The sequence below is a fragment of the Culex quinquefasciatus genome, chromosome 3 (genome assembly GCF_015732765.1).
Source record: "Culex quinquefasciatus strain JHB chromosome 3, VPISU_Cqui_1.0_pri_paternal, whole genome shotgun sequence".
NCBI lineage: Eukaryota > Metazoa > Arthropoda > Insecta > Diptera > Culicidae > Culex > Culex quinquefasciatus.
This window is the reverse complement of record NC_051863.1, coordinates 184,160,799-184,183,067: the sequence shown is the minus strand read 5'-3', so window position 1 is coordinate 184,183,067 and position 22,269 is coordinate 184,160,799. Positions and strand designations below refer to the sequence as shown.

The 22,269-nt window shown below is 34.9% G+C and overlaps 2 protein-coding genes across 14 annotated transcripts in view; one reads left to right on the top strand and one right to left on the bottom strand.

Annotated features, from left to right (window-relative positions):
- The window catches only part of LOC6041261 (protein alan shepard), a 340,069-nt gene that overhangs the window by 87,748 nt on the left and 230,052 nt on the right, over positions 1–22,269 (bottom strand). The gene's annotated exons all lie outside the window — the stretch shown is intronic.
- LOC6041263 (probable cytochrome P450 6d5) lies at positions 5,185–6,794 on the top strand. Its single transcript, XM_038261545.1, has one exon. It carries the CDS (start codon positions 5,226–5,228, stop codon positions 6,738–6,740), a length of 1,515 nt encoding a protein of 504 aa, XP_038117473.1. The 5' UTR covers positions 5,185–5,225; the 3' UTR covers positions 6,741–6,794.

The following is a 22,269-nucleotide window of genomic DNA, read 5'->3' as shown; positions in this document are numbered from 1 at the left end:
CCAACAAACGCCGTTGTTTACTCGCTGGTGGTGGAGGTTTGTGAAGGATTCGTAACCGCGCGCTGCGTGCTCTCGAATGGCAGTCACTTTTTATCAGTGGATGGCGATAGGGCGATACGGAGGGAGAAAGGGGGCGTTCGGGAACAATGGACTGATAGTAAACATGTATGAATGAGCCAATTTTAAGTATTTTTAAGTCAATATTTTGACATCGAGTCCAACTCGTAAAACATAAGAGCGTAGCGTAATCTTTGAACGCTTCCTTCAACTCAAGAAGAGTCCTCTCCAAACGTCAGCTCTGTAAGGGAGCGAAATTGAGTGCACCACCCGCATGCAATACAATGCAAACGTGTGTGATTTCAGTTGAATGTTTATGACGCGAACGCAAGAAGACAGACAACACGTTGTTGAACGTTGCACAGCAGTGGGTTCATCGCCGACTTGGCTTGGAATAAGCCGGGAATTTCGTTGAAATAATCCCAGTGAGCGATATTCTACGTTTTTGCAAATTGATTTTTAGTAGAGGTGGGCAAAACCGCTCTTTTTTAGGAGCCGCTCATTTTCGTTCGCTCTTTTAAAAGAGCCGCTCTTTTGAACGGCTCTTTCACTCTTTTTGCAAAATTTTAATGAATAGGGTTTTTTCAAGAATCGTGTGATTTTATAAGTTATTTCACATTGAACTTTTATAAATTTGGCCACACCAAATATTTTTTGAAGTTTATGTCCCTCAACTCTGGCCAAAGTCACAAAAAAATAAAAGCAAGACATTTTAATGAAAAAAAAGTTCAAAAATGCATTTACACATCCCCAGTTGTTTTGCAATCATCAGTTTTCAAAATATCGAAGTAATGATGAACTTTTTTTTAAACCGAAAAAAAATTTTTGCATTAGGTATTGTGCAACGGAATTTCACCAAAAATCAAAAAAATTTTGATCGATCCCAATATGCTTTTTAATTGTTTTCAGTTAATAAGACTTCTATTTTCATTAAAATTTGAAAGTTTTTTACTTTTATGAACAATCAGTTGCACACTGAAAAGTTTATTTCATTTCGTTTAGAAAATCGTTTACTTTTGGGATTAATTTTTATAAGCATTGCAATTTTTGAAATTGTATTTTCAATTCTCAAAAACAAATTTAGTATTACAGTTTTTGGAAATTCAATAAATCATATTTATAACAAAAATCATGCCATATTCAAACGGTTCTTTCAAAAGAGCGGAGTTTAAAAAAGAACCGCGGTTCTTTTTTGTGAGCCACGGTTCGTTCGCTCTTTTCAATGAACCGGCTCTTTGAGCGGTTCGCTCTTTTTTGCCCACCTCTAATTTTTAGTTGCATTTTCAACTTCTGATAATTTTGCAATGTTGTTATAGATTTTTAAACCCTTTAAAAAAAACAAGCCATGTTGTATATTAAGAAAACTATCTCATACTCAAATGTTTAGAATGGTGAGAAAATATATTTTTTTGAATTTATCGAAGATTCATTTTCAGAGGCAAAATATTATATGCAATGGAAAATGTTATTTAAGTTTTTTGGATAAAGTGCACCGTTTATAAGTTAAAAAGTGGTCAAAATTTCCAAAAAATGTTTAATTTTCTTCGTAAAAAATGATAATTGGAAAGCTGAGAAAATTGCCTACAATTACAATACTTTTTAAAAATTGTTTGCTCTGCTCAATAATAATAATAATCTCCAAAACTAAAAATCAATCCTATAAAATATATCTATCTAAAATAAGTTTCTTTATCCCTTCAAAACATAAGGCATAAGGGCTAGTGATTTTTCGCGATTTCGCGGTAGCCGCGTAATCCGTGAAATTTGACCTTGGCCGTGAAATATTGAAATTCTTTCGCCTAATTGCTCCTCAGTGTTTTTAAACATTGATTTATTAGATCATGTGCTCCACAAGACAATCAGGGTGGTTCGTCGAAGGAATCGTGAAGTTTTACAGTCATTTTGGAACTCATTTTTGAAATTACGTTTTTTTTTTAAATGTTTTACGAAATGCAAATAATTATTTTTAAATTTTCAGCAAAATAGATTTGGGTTTTTACATGCTGTAACACATGATTTTTTCTTTATTGCGCGAATTAAAAAAAAAATGTGAGAGAATGTTATTCAAAACTGCAATTCACGACAAAACAGAACAGTTTTAGCGATTTTATTTTGAAATCTCTGAAAAAAAAATGTCAAAATGATTATGACATTTTTTATTAAGCGTTAGGAATATTTTTATCATAAATAAAGTTTTTTCAATTCAATTTGGTTTAAAATACAGTGAAAGCATGTAGGAAAATTTGTAACGCACTCTTCAGTCTTTTTTAATTTTATGAAATTATTAATAACAAATAGTAAAAAAACTTTTTTCTAAAAAACAAAACAAAATTCCATTTCTCTAATTTTACTGTTTCTACTTTTAGTGAAATTTTTGATTCGAATATATGTATTTGTTATAGATATTTTTGCAAAACAAGTGTCTAAAATCTCAGTAAAAACAGGTTGGCTGAGTCGTTAAATTTGCTGATAAAAATTCTGCAAAATTTCACGAAATTGAGCTCAGAATTTTTTTTGCTGTGATTATTTTATTGGTTATATTTTGTATTTTAAACAATTGCTATCGCTTTCAGTATTATTCCTAAAGTAAGTAGTGTGTTAATTTTTAGCAGATTCTAGAGAACCGTGAAATTGCCGTGAAATTCCAATGTTTTGAAATTGGCATGCCGCGTAATTTTATTTGTTTTGCCGTGAAAAATCACTAGCCCCAAACTAGCCATAGGGATAATGATACAAAATCTTTAAAAATAGAAAAAAAGTTTATGTTTCAATTTTTAACATTAAAAATCAAAACAATGGTTTTCGAAGTATCGCTAGTAAACAATTCTCCTTAATTTCCGCCTTCGATTTTTTTACGTATGTTTTTTATTTGCCGGTTGCTTCATTGGTTCGTAAATACAAGCTTCTATACAAATTTGACAGCTTCTCTCATCTTGAGAACGAAATTCTGATTCCTTTGGTGTCTTCAGCAAAGTTTAAGGCGTATAAATATCTTACCTATAAAATGTTGAGTTGAAATGTTTAGATAAATGGGTACGCTGTAAATATTTTTTTTTATTTTCTTGTTTTACACTAAATTTGATATGCGATAATTCTCTGTTTTTGAGCTTCGAGCTAGGAAGAATTTTTTGAAATTTAAATTTTTTATTTTTTTTTGGAAATATTTATAAATAGGGCCCTTAAACATATCAAAAAGTTCGGCAAATTAACAACATATGTATTTAGCAATTGCACTGTGATAAAAAAAAAAGGTTTTAATACCATTTAATCAAATTCTAAGTGACCTGAGCTCACATCACATATACATGACAAAATCCAGTCTGCAACCCGCTAAGATCACCATCTCCATGCGAATGCGGATGCGAATTGCACTGTGATAAAAAGGTTTATAGAAAGCGGTAGATAAGTGTCAAACGCAAAAGCAGATTTAAGTGCTGAAAAGTTGAAGTTTTCACTACCGAATGCTGATTTATGGCGATGAAAAGTAGGCCGTTGCATCATCCGAGAATGACAGGAAAGTTATGTCGGTTTAGAACGAAATTGCAATTTTTCTTTTTTCGAAATGTTTAGACAATTCTCTACAGAATTGTCTTTTTTGACAATTCACAGTTTGAAAAAACAATTAGTGGAACATGATTTTCCGAGAAATTGAGAAGTTTTGGAGCTTGATTTGGTTGAAAATTAGGATGGTTCACGATAAGGGTATTTTCTTTAATTTTTACTTTCCGATTATTGTCGTTTTTGTCGTTGTTAAAAATGCTTTTAAGCGAAGGCCAAATTTTAAGGTTGCAGGATGCATTGAAATAAGGGGATGTAGCGCTACAAGCATTGAAAAAAATCAGGTTTATTTTTCTATAAACTCGGGATATCTCAATTTGGAAATGTCTACTTTTCAAGAAAAAAGTATATACGATCACCCTAACGAAATGTAATTTAGGCATACATTGGATTTCGTGGGTTTATATAATTATTTTACCTCTTGCTCTCATTTTTCAAAGCTATTGTTCGGATATTTAAGCCCAAAATAAAAAAAATGAATTTCTTACTATTTCTGGACATCTTATTTTGAGTGTCACGATCATAATTTAAAAAAGGACAAAATAAATTAACACTTCAAATCTCCAAACGGTTGGAAAAGTTTAATCTCAACAAATATTGCCACTCTACTAGAATATATTTTGACCAACTTTATTTCCAAACACTCCCACTATCCAAAACGTCACAAACAAGATTCATCACATGTTTAGCTTCCTTCCGGGGTATGTAAACGAGGGTTTGCTTTGAAGTCATGTCTGTGCTGCTGCTGCCAAGTCCTGTCTTTCAACACCATTGCTTAAATTTCCCAGAAAGGATGTAAACAGAGTCAAACTACTAGAAAATCAAGAACCAAAACACGAAAAACTCACTATAGCGATTTTCAATCACCGAGTGCTGAAGATTTACTTCCGATAGCATGTCCTCGTCAGGAGTGAACCTTGGAAGAAACACACACACTGACACTTTTTTTAACTTCTTCAAACCGCATCGACACTTATCTCAAAAGGAAGCAAAGACGAAAAACGAATCCCGAAAATGAAGAGCCAGTCAGCCAGCCTTATCCCTGGTGGTGATTTAAAGCGGCGTGATTTCTTGCCACGAACGGGCAGATGGTTTTGTCGTCTTTTGGTGGGGGTTTTGTCGTGCCCCTTAGGGATTCATTATCGACTTGACGAACACGCACGCTCGCTCACGCGACTTCCCACATTTGGGCGGCGCGATGCGATTGCCGGATGTGAGGGAGGTGACGGAAGACATGTTGAGGGTTAAATTTGTTGGCCTTTGGGGTTCGGTTAAGTATTTTTCTAATTCTAATCTCACGAGAAATTTGTAAACTTGGTAGAAATCAGAGCAATTTTGTCTCAAAACAGTAACATATTGCAGCAATTACGTTAAAAAATGAAGTCATCAAAATAAGGATTTACACTGCCCCAACTAGCCTTCACGTTATAATAACCAGTTATTCAGGTTTTTTGAACGGCATCTCATTGACTGCTATTCTGAAATCTCTCAGTGTAGTCGGCGCGTGGTCACTCGACCTTTGATAGATTCCCTGTTTGCAAAACAACGCGAAATGAGCACGTTCAGCGGTGCAAGCTATTCAGTTCCAAGTAACTACTCCAATCGCGAGGATGTTTGTCGAAGTGATTATTGCCGGCGCGGTTCTACTGTACGGCTTGCTGTACTACCATTTCCGCTACTGGAAACGTCGCGGAATTCCACAGCTAAGTCCCTCGATACCGTTCGGAGATATCGGGCCCGTGTTTCGTCAGAAGCAATACCTGGCAGAAACGTACGCAACTCTATACCACAAAAGCAAGCAGTTCTTGGTGGCCGGAATCTACCTCTCGCTCCGACCGGTGCTGCTCGTGAACGATCCGCACCTAATCAAGGACATCCTGGTGCGGGACTTTGATCACTTCTACAGCCGGGGAGTGTACGCCGACGAGAAACGTGACCCGATGAGTGCGCACTTGTTTTCGATAGCCGGCGAACAGTGGAGGAATCTCCGGCAGAAGTTGAATCCGGCGTTCAGTCCAGTTCGACTGCGTGGGATGCTGCCGATATTGACGGACGTTGGACGAACGCTGCAGGAGTACATTGGGAAGTGCGCGGAAGCCGGAGAAGTGGTCGAAGTTCGCGAAGTCATGGGTCGTTACACTACCGACGTGATAGCGTCTGTTGCGTTTGGCTTGGAGGTGGATTCGATCAACGATGGTAGCAACACGTTTCGGCAGATGGGTCTGAAAGTGTTTGGTAATGATTTGAAGAATTCGCTACGCTTAGCGTGTACGTTCTTTGTTCCGGAATTCAAAGAACTGCTGGGATTCAACTGTGCCGCACCGGAAGTGGAGCAGTTTATACGGAACGTGGTCCGCGAGACGATTGAGTACAGAGAGAGCAACAACGTATCCCGACAGGATCTCATGCAACTGTTGCTACAACTTCGAAACTCCGGAATGGTATCGTCCGATGGAAAGTGGGATTTGAAGGTATCCGATGGTGCCAAATCCTTGTCGCTGGAACAAATAATGGCAAACACATTCGCGTTTTTCTTCGCTGGCTACGAAACGTCGTCCGCTGCCATATCGTTCACTTTGTACGAACTGGCGAAAAACCCTCCAATTCAACGGAAGGTCCAGCAAGAAATCGATTCAGTACTAGCCAACAACTCAGCTGAAATAACGATCGAAACCCTAGCAAAAATGCACTACCTAGAGTGCTGCATCAACGAGCTGTACCGGAAGTTCCCCCCGGTCCCGTTCCTGAACCGAGCGTGCACCAAGGAGTACGTGATTCCCGGAACGAACACCGTCATCGCGCGGGGAACCCCAATCATAATCTCTCTGCTGGGACTCGGGCGCGATCCGCAGTACTACCCGGAACCGGAACGCTTCATACCGGAGCGATTCGAGAACGAAACGGAGATGCAAACGCTGCCGTTTTACCCCTTCGGCGGTGGACCGCGGACCTGCATCGCCGGCAAGCTGGGACAACTGCAGACGAAGCTGGCGCTGGCTCTGCTGCTTTCAAAGTTCGACATGAAACTTGCCAACGAGGATGAGGGCGAGATTCGTTTTGATCCGAAGGCGCTAACGTTGATTCCGATTGGCGGGTTGAAGTTGGTGTTTACGAAAAGAACTTGAAAAAGAGGAGGACAATAAACGATACCGTAAAAATTCAACTTCTTTCGAGACAGACCCACCATTCAAGATTCTTCCAAGAAATTTCCCAAAGGACCGAAATTTGTTTCTTCAAACTCAACAATGCAACGAGTGTAAGTGTGTTTGTATCAAGTCTAAACACAAACCTACTACACCGGTGTCGAAGCATGTGTGTATATATATTGGAAAATTAGTTTACACAGTTGCTATTGATGGCTTGGTTTAAAAAGGACTTGAGTGATTTCTCCGTACCATTCTGTACATCCACAGTAAAGAAATGTGTCAAAAAAGGCTGATGGAAGCTACACGGAAAGGATTTCCGTCTGAAAGTTATTAATCTGTATTGGCTTGTTTAAAATTGAAATATAAACGAACAATGGATAAATCAACTAAAATTTCTGTTACTAATTGCAAATATTTCTTTGCAATTTTTGCTTTTTTTTGCAATTTTTGCAATGTTTTTGCTATTTTTGCTTTATGTAATTGCTATTTTTACTATTTTTGTTATCTTGTTTTTTTTTCTATTTTTGCTATATCTACTAGGTAATTTAGCTTTTTTTGCCATTGTTGGTATATTTTGGTATTTTGGTAATTTTTAAATAATGTTGAAATTTTTGCAACATGTGTATTTGCTATTTTTTTGCAATTTTTGCTATTTTTGCAATTTTAAAATTTTTAGTAATTGTTGCAATTTTTGCAATTTTTGTGATTTTTGCATTTGTTGCTTATTTTGCTATTTTTGCTTATTGCATTTTTTTTTTTTTGCAATTTTTGCATTTCTTCAATTATTTGTAATTTTTGCCTTTTTTTGCATTTTTTGCAATTAATGCAATTTTTGCGTTTGCGTCATTTTTTGCATTGTTTGCTAGTTTTTCTGAATTTTATATTTTTGTTTTATTTGCTATATTTGCTACTTTTGCGTTTTCTGCATTTTTTGCAATTTTTGCTATGCTTGCTCTTTTGACTGTTTTTGCATTTTTTTTAAATTTTTGCAATTTTTGCTTTTTTTGCAAGTTTTGCAATTTTTGCATTTTTTTTTGCAAATTTAGCAATTTTTGCATTGTTTTGCAAGTTTAGCAATTTTTACAATTTTTGCAATTTTTACATTTTTTGCAATTTTTACATTTTTTGCAATTTTAGCAATTTTGGCATTCTTTCATATATTTGCTTTTGTAGCAATTTTTGGAAATTTTTGCAATTTTTGCAATTTTGCAATTTTTGCATTTTTTGCAATTTTTGCAACTTTTGCAATTTTTGCATTTTTTTGCATTTTTAGCAATTTTTGTAATTTTTTTTTGCATTTTTTTTCATTTTCTGCAATTTTTGCAAGTTGTACAAGTTCTACAATTTTTGCTATTTTTGCTTTAATTCCTATTTTTGCAAATTTAGCAAATTTTTAAAATTCTTTTAGTTTTTGTAATTTTTTGCAATTTTTGCTTTTTTTGCATTTTTGGCAATTTTTGCATTTTTTGCATTTTTTGCAATTTTTGCAATTTTTACAGTTTTTGAAAATTTTGCAATTTTTTTTTAATTTTTTGCATTTTTTGCAATGCTTGCATTCTTTTTGCTTTTTTTGCGTGTTTTCTTTCAATTTTTGGAATTGAATTTTTTTGTTTTGCAATTTTTGCAATTATTGGATTTTTTGCAATTATTGGAATTTTTGCAAGTATTGGAATTTTTGCAATTATTGTAATTTTTGCAATTTTTGGATTTTTTGCAATTTTTAGAATTTTTGCAATTTTTGCGTTTTTCTGCATTTTTTTGCTTTTGTCGGCATTTTTTGCATTTTTTTTTTGCAAATTTTTGCAATTCTTGTTTTTTTCTAATTTTGCAATTGAGCAGTTCTCTACGGAATCGGTATTTTTTCTTTAATTTTAATTTTTGTATTTTTTAATCCGGCTGAAACTTTTTTGGTGCCTTCGGTATGCCCAAAGAAGCCATTTTGCATCATTGGTTTGTCCATATAATTATCCATACAAATTTGGCAGCTGTCCATACAAAAATGATATGTAAAAATTCAAAAATCTGTATCTTTTGAAGGAATTTTTTGATCGATTTGGTGTCTTCGACAAAGTTGTAGGTATGGATATGGACTACACTGAAAAAAAAAATGATACACGGTAAAAAAAAATTGGTGATTTTTAATTTAACTTTTTGTCACTAAAACTTGATTTGCAAAAAAACACAATTTTTATTTTTTTTTTATATATGTTTTAGAGGACATAAAATGCCATCTTTTCAGAAATTTCCAGAATGGGCCAAACATCTTTGACCGAGTTATAATTTTTTGAATCAATACAGATTTTTTTAAAAAATCGAAATATCGGTCGCAAAAATTTTTCAACTTCATTTTTCGATGTCAAATTGAATTTGCAATCAAAAAGTACTCTAGTGAATTTTTGAATAAGTGCACCGTTTTCAAGTTATAGCCATTTTTAGGTAACTTTTTTGAAAAAAGTCGCAGTTTTAATTTTTTAAAAATAGTGCCCATGTTTGCCCACCTTTGAAAAAAAAAATTTGAAAAGCTGAAAAAATTCTCTATATTTTGCTTTTTTGGACTTTGTTGATACGACCCTTAGTTGCTGAGATATTGCCATGCAAAGGTTAAAAAACAGGAAAAATGATATTTTCTAAGTCTCACGCAACAACCCACAATTTTCTAATGTCGATATCTCAGCAACTACAGGTCCGATTTACAATGTCAAAATATGAAACATTCGTGAAATTTTCCGAACTTTTCGAAAAAAGTATTTTTAAAAATTTAAAATCAAGACTAACATTTCTAATGGGCGTAATATTGAATGTTTGGCCCGTTTGAAATATTAGTCTTGATTTTAAATTTTTGAAAATACTTTTTTTGAAAAGTTCGGAAAATTTCACGAATGTTTCATATTTTGACGTTGTAAATCGGACCTATAGTTGCTGAGATATCGACATTAGAAAATTGTGGGTTGTTGCGTGAGACTTAGAAAATATCATTTTTCCTGTTTTTTAACCTTTGCATGGCAATATCTCAGCAACTAAGGGTCGTATCAACAAAGTCCGAAAAAGCAAAATATAGAGAATTTTCTCAGCTTTTCGAAAATATTTTTTATAAAGGTTGGCAAACATGTGCACTAATTTAAAAAAAATTTAAAAACTGCGACTATTTTCAAAAAAAGTCACCTAAAAATTAACTTAACTTGAAAACGGTGCACTTATTCAAAAATTCACTAGAGTACTTTTTGATTGCAAATTCAATTTGACATCGAAAAATGAAGTTGAAAAATTTTTTCGACCGATATTTCGATTTTTTTTAAAAATCTGTATTGATTCAAAAAATTATAACTCGGTCAAAGATTTTTGGCCCATTCTGGAAATTTCTGAAAAGATGGCATTTTATGTCCTCTAAAACATATAAAAAAATAAAAAAAAATAAAAATTGTGTTTTTTTTGCAAAAGTTTTAGTGACAAAAAGTTAAACTAAAAATCATCAAATTTTTTTTTACCGTGTATCATTTTTTTTCAGTGTAGTCCATATCCATACCTACAACTTTGTCGAAGACACCAAATCGATCAAAAAATTCCTTCAAAAGATACAGATTTTTGAATTTTTACATATCATTTTTGTATGGACAGCTGCCAAATTTGTATGGATAATTATATGGACAAACCAATGATGCAAAATGGCTTCTTTGGGCATACCGAAGGCACCAAAAAAGTTTCAGCCGGATTAAAAAATACAAAAAAAATCGAATGATCGAAATCTCAGAGAATTGCTCAATTGTTACATTTTTTGCATTTTTTTTAATTTGTGTAATTTTTGCATTTTTTTGCTTTTTTTGCAATTTTTGATTTTTTGCAATTTTTTCATTTTTGCATTTTTTGCATTTTTTGCAATTTTTGCAATTTTTGCAATCTTTGCAATTTTTGCAGTTTTTGCAGTTTTAACATTTTTCGCAATTTGCAATATTTGCAATTTTTGCATTTTTTGCAGTTTTTGCAAGTTTTGCAATTTTTGGCAATTATTGTATTTTTTGCAATTTTTGGCCATTATTACATTTTTGCCTATTTTTTGCATTTATTGCAATTTTGCAATTTTGCAATTTTTGCATTTTTTTTTCTATTCATGCAAGTGTTGTAATTTTTGCTGTTTTTGTATTTTTTTAAATTGCAGCATTTTTCCAGCTTGTAAAAAATAACTCTACACAGAGAAGGTTGCTGATGTGTACATTTTCAATTTCAGTTACCTGCCGCCACCGTTAAAGTTGCGGCTTGCGGGGATTCCCGGAAACCCCCCACGTCTAAAAAATTGCAAAAGCAAGCAAACCTCGACCGGCTTGGTCCCTCCTCCTCAGCACGGGTCATTGAGTTTTATGGCTTCTGCTTCTGGTTCGGCCCGGAGGGTTTCAGCCTCCGGTTTTAATTAAATGTCGGAGAGGAAAACGAAAACCCTTGAGCCGCCAATAAAAAGGTCGTCTCCCGTCCCCGTGCAACACGTGGAGGGCTCCTCCAAATTGGAGCGACGCGTCCTCGAAGGTGATTGGACCTTTTAACAGCCAGTTGATGAACGTCTTCCGAGTGGAATTTATGGACCGGTCACCGGAGCACGATTTGCTCCGGCTCTGTCAGGACACTTGTTATATCCTGCTCTCGAAGAAGTTGTGAAAATCTGCCGCGGACAGCTCGCACCCGGCCAAGTTTGCCGCCACACTTTGGAGCACTTGTGCGAGTTGAAAACTGTTCCTTTTCAAAGTTGACGCGCAAATTGAAAGCTGCACTTCTTGGCGGTGCCAAGAGTTTTGCTCGGAAATTGCACTCCTCTCTTGGCGTGATGGGGCTCGGGTGCGGCCAATGTGACCGCACCAGTGGAACAGACTTGGGAGGAAAAAAAACGTCGAGGGAAATTGCATCTGAAAAGTTAAAAGTTAAGCAAAACGGTTAAGAGCGATTGTTATTTCTTTTTAGATTTTTTTTTTTCATATAGTTTGCTCTTCTTTGATGAACGTAATTTTCAAAATTTTGCTAAATTGTTTTTATTTGACATTTCTCAAACCATACAGAAAAGAGAAACATAACCCCAAAATTCACTCGAGAAATCGATTGTGCAAACCGTAATCCATTCATGGCTACGACAAATTCTATAGCTCCATCGAATCCCATTGAGGACCGCTTCCGAACTCGTCGCCGTCAGCAAACACCAAACCTACTCAAATGTTTACCTTTGGATTTGGGGGCGACCCACCGACTGTTGACTTGTGGATCACAGTGTGATTAGACGTGTTTTGTTGACTTACCTAGAATCGAAAAGAGAGAACGAAAAAAAAATGGTTTCAGTATAAGCTGATTGGATTTTGAGGATTTTTTCAGGTGAAAATTGAAGAATCGCTAATGCAAAATTAATGAATCAAGCTTGGCAAGCGATCCCAAATCCCCCAAATCTTCCGTGTCCTTCCTGCCCACATAATCGTCGTCATCAGCAGCAGCACCGCCATTTTATGCCCCAACCGTGTCGTCTGTTGACAACCCACGTATGACGTCACCGCAAACCTTCATCACCGGGGCTCCGTGCCGGCAAGCGATTCTGTCTAATCAGCAAAAGTGAGACTTTTATGGGGCTTCCACGACATAATCGTTACCGTTGGCGGACCTGCTGGCGGTTAATGATGGTTTGGGGGTCGTCTGTAAACTACTCTGCGAAAAATAAATGTTTTTTTTCGAGATTTATGGATGGTAACTCTCAGATCCAACTTGGATCAAAACAAAAAAAAACTGTCAATGACAGAAAATGATCCCGAAACCTTTGGCTTGACAAGCCCCTGTCGTTACAGTATCGGCCATTTTGGCTCAATGATTTAAAAGAGGTTAAAATTAAATCAGTTTTAATGAACAAGATTTGTAAGTTGAGAGCATTTAGCTCTCAGTGTCATCATCTTTCTCTCAATCTAAATCGAGATCATTTTACCCTCAACCATCTTCTTTCCGTTCCCCTCGGATCACTTCCATTTTCCAATAAAGAAACCGCTCAAATTTCTCAACAATCGAATCACTTTCACGCTACTCGAGGAAACCCAAAGCCTGTTAATTTAGAGCCGAAGCAGTTCCATTGAGTTATGAAACTCTATTAGTACCACCCCCTCCATCGCTCTCATGTTCGACGTAAAATGGCACTTTCAATCATGTTTTCGTCCAAAAGTTTTCCGTCCGACCCTCCCCTTCATTGTGCGAAAGTTGTCGCTAAAAACATGACAAAAGCTACGAAGCCTCCACAACACTCCTCAACCTAAAAGGACCGAGAGAAATTGATTTCGGAACTTGTCGTCAGAAGCTGGGGAGCGAGAAGATGGCGGCGGCGAAGTTCAATTTGACAAGTGGTTGTTGCGAAGGACCTTCAGGGGGGGGGGGGAGAAGTATCGCGTGCCTAGGTTAGATTGATGCCCCAAATTGGACCGTTCCAGGCCAGCTGGTTGGGGCACCACTTTTGGCGGCGCAATTTAATTTGGAAGAGGTTGGTGAAAGTTTCGTCAAAGTTGGGGCGAAGTTAAAACGCGGTTGTTCTGTAAAGTTACGGTTGAGTGACGCGACAGTCAAACTGCGATCTGTTGCACTTTGAGTTGCAGTCATGTCACAGCTTGGACAGTCACGCTTTATAATGTTGCAAAAATGTCAAGTAATGTCACACGCTTTTTAATGTGACAGATTTGCTGCAACTTAAGTTGTAGTTATTATCAACCTTCCCAACACTTCTAACAACATCCAAAAGTGACTTCCCTTTGACTGACCTAATGACAACGCTTTTCTTAAACTGCGACTTGCATTGTCGTCAGTTCGTTAGTGTTTTTTTTACGCCCCAACCTTTTCTTTCCCGCGTCACGCTGAATAATTTCCCCGAAAACTTAATTACATCGCTTGGTCGCGCTACTTTTTTTTTATCTCTTCTGGTCATTTTTCGCCGTTTTTGTTGCCTTTCTCTGGCGGCCATTGTTTGTGACAACGGAACGTCTACCACCATTTTCCCTTCGCCAGATCAATATCGCCAGCGTCATTAATGGGTCGGATAGTAGAGAGTTCCATCGGTTTCATAGTGGACACAGAAAAAAATAAAGATAAAATTACGCAGTCATGCCTGGTAGCATTGATGTTGCAGTCATGTTGCAAACAGGTCGCAGTCACGTCACATTGCATCAATGTCGCGTCACACTCAATTCGTTTATATTTTCAGCTGCGCATCCCTAGTTCGGTTTTCCTCCCCAAAAACCGCCCGTCCTAGACGTAGACTTCGGGAGCCACATTTTTCATCTGCTGCTTCCAGATTTTCACCGCAGATTCCGCAACACCCCCCCCCCCCCCCCCCCCCTCGACGTCTTCCGCCGAAAATAAATAAACTATAGCCCCGACGGAGATGATAATGCGGTTTTCCTATAGATCTGTTCCGTTTTGTGTCCACCCCCCTCAACAACCCCCAAGTGATAGAGTGAGGGAGAATCCTCCGTATTAATCGAAAACCGGTCCGGTGGCGTGTGGGTTGGCGGTTTGAGACCGGCAAAGTTGGGTCGTCTTCGTTTGTCCCCTTTGGAGCGTAAGAAAAGTGGGAGGGAAAAATACCGAGCTTTTGAAGGAACCCGCATACTAACACACACACACACACATACAGCTCACAATGGAAGAAATTGATCGCCTCTGGCACTTTATCAAATCCAACTTTGTGAATGTGTGTGGGAGGAAGAGGAAGTTCGTCGTCGTCCTTATCCTGGGGGGGAACGTCCACTTAGGAGGAAAAGGGCAGGGTGTCGAAACAACTTCTGGAAATTTAAATTTATTTTTATTTAATAAATAAAAATAAATTTATTTTATTATTATTTTTTCCTTAAATCGCGATTACTCATGATAGTTACAAGCAAAAAAATTTCGTAATTGTCTCCACAATTTTGTAGAACATTGTTACACTCTAAAAAATAACCCTGCAAAGTTACAAAAAAACGAAATTTGAAAATAAAAAAAAATGTTCTGCACTAAAAATGACCTTTCCGGGTTATTACAGATTCGAAAAGTACATTAAATATCCAATTAAATTTCATGTCACAATGTTTTTTACAGTTGAGTAAGAAAATGGATTTTTTTAATATTATTGTTTATTTTTTCAAAAAAGATTACATCTTTTGGGATTTGGAGTAGGCTATCAAATCTAGTGTCCAATTTTACATGAAAGTCCTTTTGCCACACAGAAAAAAATTATGGTGATTTTGTGTTAAAAAAAAAATAAAACAAAAAAACAAAAAAAAAAGGGGATATTCAACCTACCACATTTTCAACAATCCGAATTTATTTTTTTTTTTTATGTGCACCGAATTTTCAAATTATCACCATTTCAGGCTGCAAATTTTTGAAATAGACGCTTGTTTCAAATGCTCAAACATGAAACGGGTCGTACCACCTCACTGTCAGGAGATATCGAAAATAGGTCCTGAGATTCGTGATCAGGGATTAAAATTACCTCATAGGGCAAAGTTTCACGCAAATCGAAAAGGAATCGTGGCAACTGTTATATGAGTTGGCGGAGAATTACCAAGTTAAATCAAATTTTTATGAATTTCTTGTATTAACGGTACAAACTAACACCAGGATTTTTGTTACAGACGTTTTAGTATCTTTAAAACTACACAGAAAAAAAGTTGAATTTTCGAATGCTAAAAATTTGGTAGGTTGAATATTACCTCTTTATTTGTGTAATATTACATAAAAAATGTGTAAAAATGTGAACCTGATGAATATTCATCAAAAACTGATGAAAATTCATCATTTTTTGGGGTAAAATTTATCATTTATTTTGCCACAAAATCTGTCACCATATCCTGATGAATATTACCATCATTTTTTTTTCTGTGTACGAGAACTATCCATATGATTTTTTATTCATCCCCTGAAGTACTTTCTTCAAAGTTATTTAAAGTCGTAATTTTGAGTTACTTGGGCTGAAATTTTGATAATTTTGGGATAAAAAGACAACAACTTCCTTGGTTGTTGTGTACCCGAGCAGACGGAAATAACTTCGGAATAACATTTTTTGATATTTGAAAATACTAGGCCAATAACATTTTATGTTAATAATAACTAAATTTGTTTTTCGTCGTTATAATTTTTTTGTTATTTGAATGTTTTTGTAATAATAGATTAGGCTGGTACAAATATTTTTAAAAGTTTTTGTCACCCCCCCCTTCAAAATTGGCCCGAAAAATCAGGGGGCAAAAAAAATATTTTTACAATAAACTTCAAAATTTCAATGAAAATTCAAGTGCAACCAGCTGAAATCAAATTAAAATACATTCTTCTGCGTTTAAAATCATTTTTAGCATGTTTGGGTTTATTAAAAATCTTAAATTTTTTGAAAATTTTCGATGCAAAATCTTTTTTGCGATACAATTTTATTTTTGTCAGATCTTAGATTTTTTGAAAACTAGAGATTGCAAAACAACTGAACTAGTGTAAAATGTATTTTAAAACACTTTTTTCATTTAAATGTGAAGACTATGGCTTGTTATTTAAATTTTTATATTTTTTTATTTTTTTGCCCCCCCCCCTTGACCTTTTTGTTATTTTAACAACTAATACGATCATCTCAGTTGGAGGTATTCTTCCTTAACAAGCAAATGTTATTCTAAAGTTGTTTTGGTCTTCAACCAATATCAGACCAATAACACATGTTGTTATGATAACATAAACTGTCATTAAACCCTTATGCAAAATAGATTTTTCAAGAAGATTCCATAACACTTTTTGTTATTTTAACAGTATTTATTATTGAAATGGCATGAATTTTGTTATTACCGTCTGCCCGGGTACCCTTAAAACTTTTTTTTTATTTTATGTTTTTTGATTGCATGAAACTTTGTTCATGCATTTTCTAATGTCAAAAGAAGCCATTTGTTTTTAGTTTTTATTAATTTTTACAAACATGTTTGGTATTATTTTTTAATCTAACCTAACATTTTAAGAGAGCTGAAAACATTTATTTTAGACATTTTCTAATGTCTAATTAGCAATTTTTAATAAAAAAAAACCAAAACATATCACAATTAAAATTTGTCAACATTGAAAATCGAACCAATAGTTGTCGAGATGAAAAATGAGGACAAACTTTTCGAAAATATTTTTTTGCAGGGGTGCTGTTTTTTTATGAAATATATTTAAAAAATCCAAACTGTCAAACCCTCAATGACTTTAACTTGAAAACGGTGCAATTTATAAAAAATAAAACGAAAAACATTTTCGATTGAAAATTTGTTAGCATCTATTCTTTCCATTCTGCATGTCCATATCAAAGGTTACCAAATTCAAAAATTCTTTTAATTGTTCATCTGCAAGTCTTTACTGGAATACGATGAAAATTTTATTAGTTTCAGAGTAAAAAAAAAATGGAACGTATTACAAACTAAAAAAAGATATTTTCAAGAATCATATTTTTTCAAAAAATCCTAGCTCCTCTATCAGATTTCACACCTTCCTATGCTCTAGTGGCAAATATTCCTCTTTTTTATTCAATAAAGTGTCTCAAAATTTATTTAAAAAATCCTTATTTAACTTTAAGTCTTAAAAATGTTTAATTTCCTTTCACCGATTTTTTGCAAGGTTCAAATGATAACCTACAACTTTGCTGAAGACTCCAAATCGATCGGAATTTCCCTTCTAAAGATACAGATTTTTCAATACTCACATGTATGAAGATCTGTATCAAAATATAACAGTCATGCAATAATTCTTCATTAAATCACTGTGCACACAGCAAAAAATCCGATGGTAAAATCGCATGCAAAAGCATGCACATCACCTTCGTCAAAATAAACATTTAATATTACACACTGCATGTACATTTTTTGCAAACACAAAAAAAAGTTGCAACCGACGGGATTCAAACCCAGCACCAACAGTAAGGACTGGCGCCTTAGCCCACTCGGCCATCAGACCGATGAAAAGCTGTTAGGATAAACGCATATATGAGCTTGACGTTTCGGTCAAGTAGGTTTCTACATATTTCAGGGTGTAAAATCACACAAAACTGCACAAAATAATGCAATATTTATTTTACACGCAGCTGGATTACTACTTTTTTAGCTGTGCAGAATGCTTCTTTAGAAAAAGGGCATGGAAAAATTTCACCCAAATAAAAAAGTACAAAGAAAAGGCGATTTGCAAAAACGTAGAGATTTACACACCTATGCATTTGAGCAATTAAAATTTTTTAAAAGTTGTTAATTTTGTTGCCATAGAACACGGAAAAAGTCATGGTAATATAACATCTGGGAATTAGAACATTTCTTACTTCAGAAAAAAAATTGCCTCTTAAAATTTGTAAATTTACCACTAATTTCGGTTTAAAATTAGGTAATATTACATCATAAAAGAGGTAAAATTAAGCCATTAAATTTTACATATTACAAATTTACACCATTATTTACTGCGAAAAACTTGTCTAATTATGTTTTGTGATAAATTGGAAAATACAAAAAACAAACAAAATCGAAAAATCGATACCATTTTTTCCAATCCATTACACAGTTTAAAAAATCATGGTAAAGTGACATCTGGGCATAGGTAAATTTTATATCAATTTTTTGTAATTATCACATTTTTTTATCTAAATATTAAATTATACATCAGTTAACATTAAACCTTTTGATTTTAAACCTTCTAAATTTACCCCATTTTTTTAACGGTATAGCCACCCTGTCCGCAATAACAATGAAAATAACACTGTGACCCCTGCTGATGACGGAGATGGCGATGACGATGACCTGATGATGGTTATGGCCATGGCGTTGACGGTCCTGGGGGAGGGTTGGCATGTCCTGTACACTGCCTCTGCCCGCCCGTTCGTCGTCTCGACGACAACGTTTGATGCATTGTGATTTGTGATTCTGTGACATTTTCGTCGTTGAAACACACCACGGCGAGAGGAGTGCAAACATCGCATACACTGCGAATATCGGTCCTTCTGGGGGGGGGGGACCCCGACGCGACGGGTTCAAGTCAATCCAGAGTTCAACGGTTATTGGGGTTGTCCGGTTGTTGGGAGGGAGTTTCAAGTTGCAGGGGGGGGAAGGTGCAGGGTGGAATTGTTTTCGCTGCTGCACTGGTTGATTGGAATTGGCAAACTACTCTGTTTGGCTAGGAATTCCACGGACGAAGGAGCTTCTGGTGATTTGCTGTGTGCACTTTCCACCACTTGGGGGTAGTTGGTTGAGTTGAGATTTGAATTTAAATTGAACATTTTTCATTCAGCATTATGTTTGATTCGAAAACAAGTCAGGCTGATCCTGGATGCCAAACAGCATCTAGGGAACAAATTGCAGTTATATGGGAAGAAAAATAGAAAATTCGCAAAAGATTGATTCTCTGAAGTCAAAATTGAGAGGAGCATTATTATTTTAGGTCCGAAAAAGAGATATTTTGTAAAAACAGCACTGTTCTTAAAGGTGCAATATCCATTTGTTCTGAATTCCAAATTCTTGCAAATGATACTCAAAGAATTCCTTTCACCCACAGGTTGTTAACATATGTTTGCAATAAATAGTCAACCATATAAAATGTATGCCATCAAGATTACGATGAAATCCCACTCAGGCCAGAACCGAAACTGTTAAAAAAAAATCTTCGCCATTCAGGTGTACAAATTAACATACAAACAACCTCTGTGATTCGGCCCAATCCTTTGGGTTCTGAAACTCCCTCTGATCGTCCGGAAAAGCATACACCAAATGGTGACTCCCGAGGATTTAAATATGTATAGAAATTTCATTCCAAATCACCTGCCATCTTTTCCCCTTAACCACAACACCCTGTTTAGCATAACAAGTTCCCCCTCCCCCCCCCCCTCCCGAAAAAAACTACACCACAAACGGATTAAATCCTATTACTTTCGGCTTTCGGTAATCGATATTTGAACATGAAAGGAGAGAGCGCAGCAAAAGGCAAGCAAAAAAAATCCAAATCCAGCCGATTTTAATAATGTACAAACGATACAAAACCACCACCACAACGGGGCAGCCAGCTGGTGGTTGTGGAAAAATTTCGAAACGACTGTGGCCATAAAAATTTGCACAAAAACCAAACAACCGTCCGCACTCTGGGCCACAACCCCGTGGCCAGGTACGGTTGAAGTACTTTACGATTACGGACAATCGACCCCCACTTCTGCTCTGAATTGATGTCACACTATTTTGAATTTTTATTCGGAGTTGAAGCTTTCATTTCATTTTTTTTCAATTTTTTTTCAAAATTCATCGTAGTTTTGAAAATATTAAACTATTGCATTTTTGAGCAATTTATCACCTTTGTGATTTTTATTTGTTTATTGTAATGAATATGAAATTTATTTTAAAAGAATATGAACTTTAAAAACGAACACACTTCAAAACAATTTTGATTGGAAATACAGACAAGAGTCATCCCGAGCAGACGGAAAAAACGTGGAAATAACATTTTTTGATATTTTAAAATACTAGGCCATTAACATTTTATGTTATTTATAACAAAATTTGATATTCGTCGTTATGTTTTTTTTTGTTATTGGATTGTTATTGTAATAACAGACTAATAACATTTTTAGTAATTCTTCGAACAAATCTTTGTTATTATTTTTTGTTATTTTAACAACTAATCCGATCATCCTAATAACAGTTGTAGGTATTCTTCCATAACAAAAAATGTTATTCCAAAGTTGTTTTGCCTGTCAACCAGTATCAGACTAATAACAAATTTTGTTATGATAACATAAACTGTTATTAAACCCTTATGCAAAAATGGATTTTTCAAGAAGATTCCATAACACTTTTTGTTATTTTAACAATATTTGTTATTGAAATGGCATGAATTTTGTTATTACCGATAATCTTGGCTTGTATAATTTTTTTTGTGATTTATTTGGATTTTTGCAATTGTTTTGAAATAACTTTCAAAAGGATTATTTACATTGTTTTTTTTTTTTGAATATTTGAATAAGAATTCAATCACCTTAAATTTTGAAGGTAATCACACAATTTTTGATTTAACGATAAGTTAAATGTTAGGACTGACAAAGATTGAGAGTTTTTAGGTTAAAATAGATAATTAATATTGTGTGAAAATATTAATTTCAAATGAAATAATTAATTTTGTATTTTGGTTAGGGCAGATAATCTATGAATTTCATTATGATATTAAAAAAACCTAATATTAAAACATGATATTTTAAGTCCAAATAATTGCTGTTGCTAACGTCAAATCAATATTATTCACTGGAACATAAAATGAGGAAACAAAAACATTTTATACTGGTTTTGAAATTTTAGCGATTTTTACTCCTTCATCTAATTTCATGATAGGAAAATAAAAAAAAATAAGGTAGCAAACCAGCTGAAATATGAAGCTCATCAGTATGGGAAACCCACTTGACCGAAATGTCAAGCTCATATATGCGTTTATCCTTTCGATTCATTATCGGTCTGATGGCCGAGCGGGCTAAGGCGCCATTCCTCACTGTTGGTGCTGGGTTTGAATCTCGTCGATTGCAACTTTTTTTTGTGTGTAGAAAAATTGTACATGCAGTGGTGATGTGCATGCTTTTGCATGCGATTTTACCATCGGATTTTTTGCTGTGTAGTATTTCGATACCTCTGTGATCTCTTATGCTCACTAGATAGGAAAACCAGCAAGCTTATTACAAAAGAGCACAGCAGGCATCGGTTTATAAAAAAAAACTTAAATCGGAGTAACATTACATAGTACACCAATCATCATAAATTTTACATCTGGGAATATGGACAGATTTTATGTCAGAAAAAGAAACATTACATCCAATGAAAGTATAATTACATCTTTTTATGTGTAATTGCACTGTTTTACATCGAAAAGAGGTAACATTTAACCATCAGATATTCAACCCTTTCAAAACTATTTTATATTACTGTTAAGAATTGTTACTTTCAAATATATTTCGACTGGTAACACTTGCCTCATAATTTTAAACAATTTTCATGTACTATTTTTCGACAATAAGTTTTTCAATGCATTAAAAAAGTGTTATAGCTTCAAGTCAATTTATCAATTACATGGATTTCGCTAGGTTTTTTACCACCCTTTTCCTAGATTTGAAGATCTGAAACAAACAATTTCTATGCTACCAAGTCAGTATCTGAAACATTTATAGTTGTAAGGAAAATCCAAATCTCTATACAAGCACAAAAGAAACCAAATTGTAACATGCTATCTCGAAAAATAAAAAATTGAATTGAATTGAATTTATCAATTACGGTGTTATTTTTTTAAATTAAAGGTGGGTACACAGCAAAACATCCGATGGTAAAATCACATGAAAAAGCAAACACAAAAAAAAGTTGCAACCGACGGGACTCAAAACTCAAACCCAACACCTACAGTAAGGACTGGTGCTTTAGTCCGCTCTGCCATCAGACCGATGAAGAATGGAAAGGATAAACGCATATATGATCTTGACATTTCGGTCAAGTTGGTTTCCCATACTGATGGGCTACATATTTCA

What these genes read in the sequence shown, in the direction of transcription:
- LOC6041263 (XM_038261545.1), top strand. Translation starts at nt 5,226, where the DNA reads ATGTTTGTCGAAGTGATTATTGCCGGCGCGGTTCTACTGTACGGCTTG.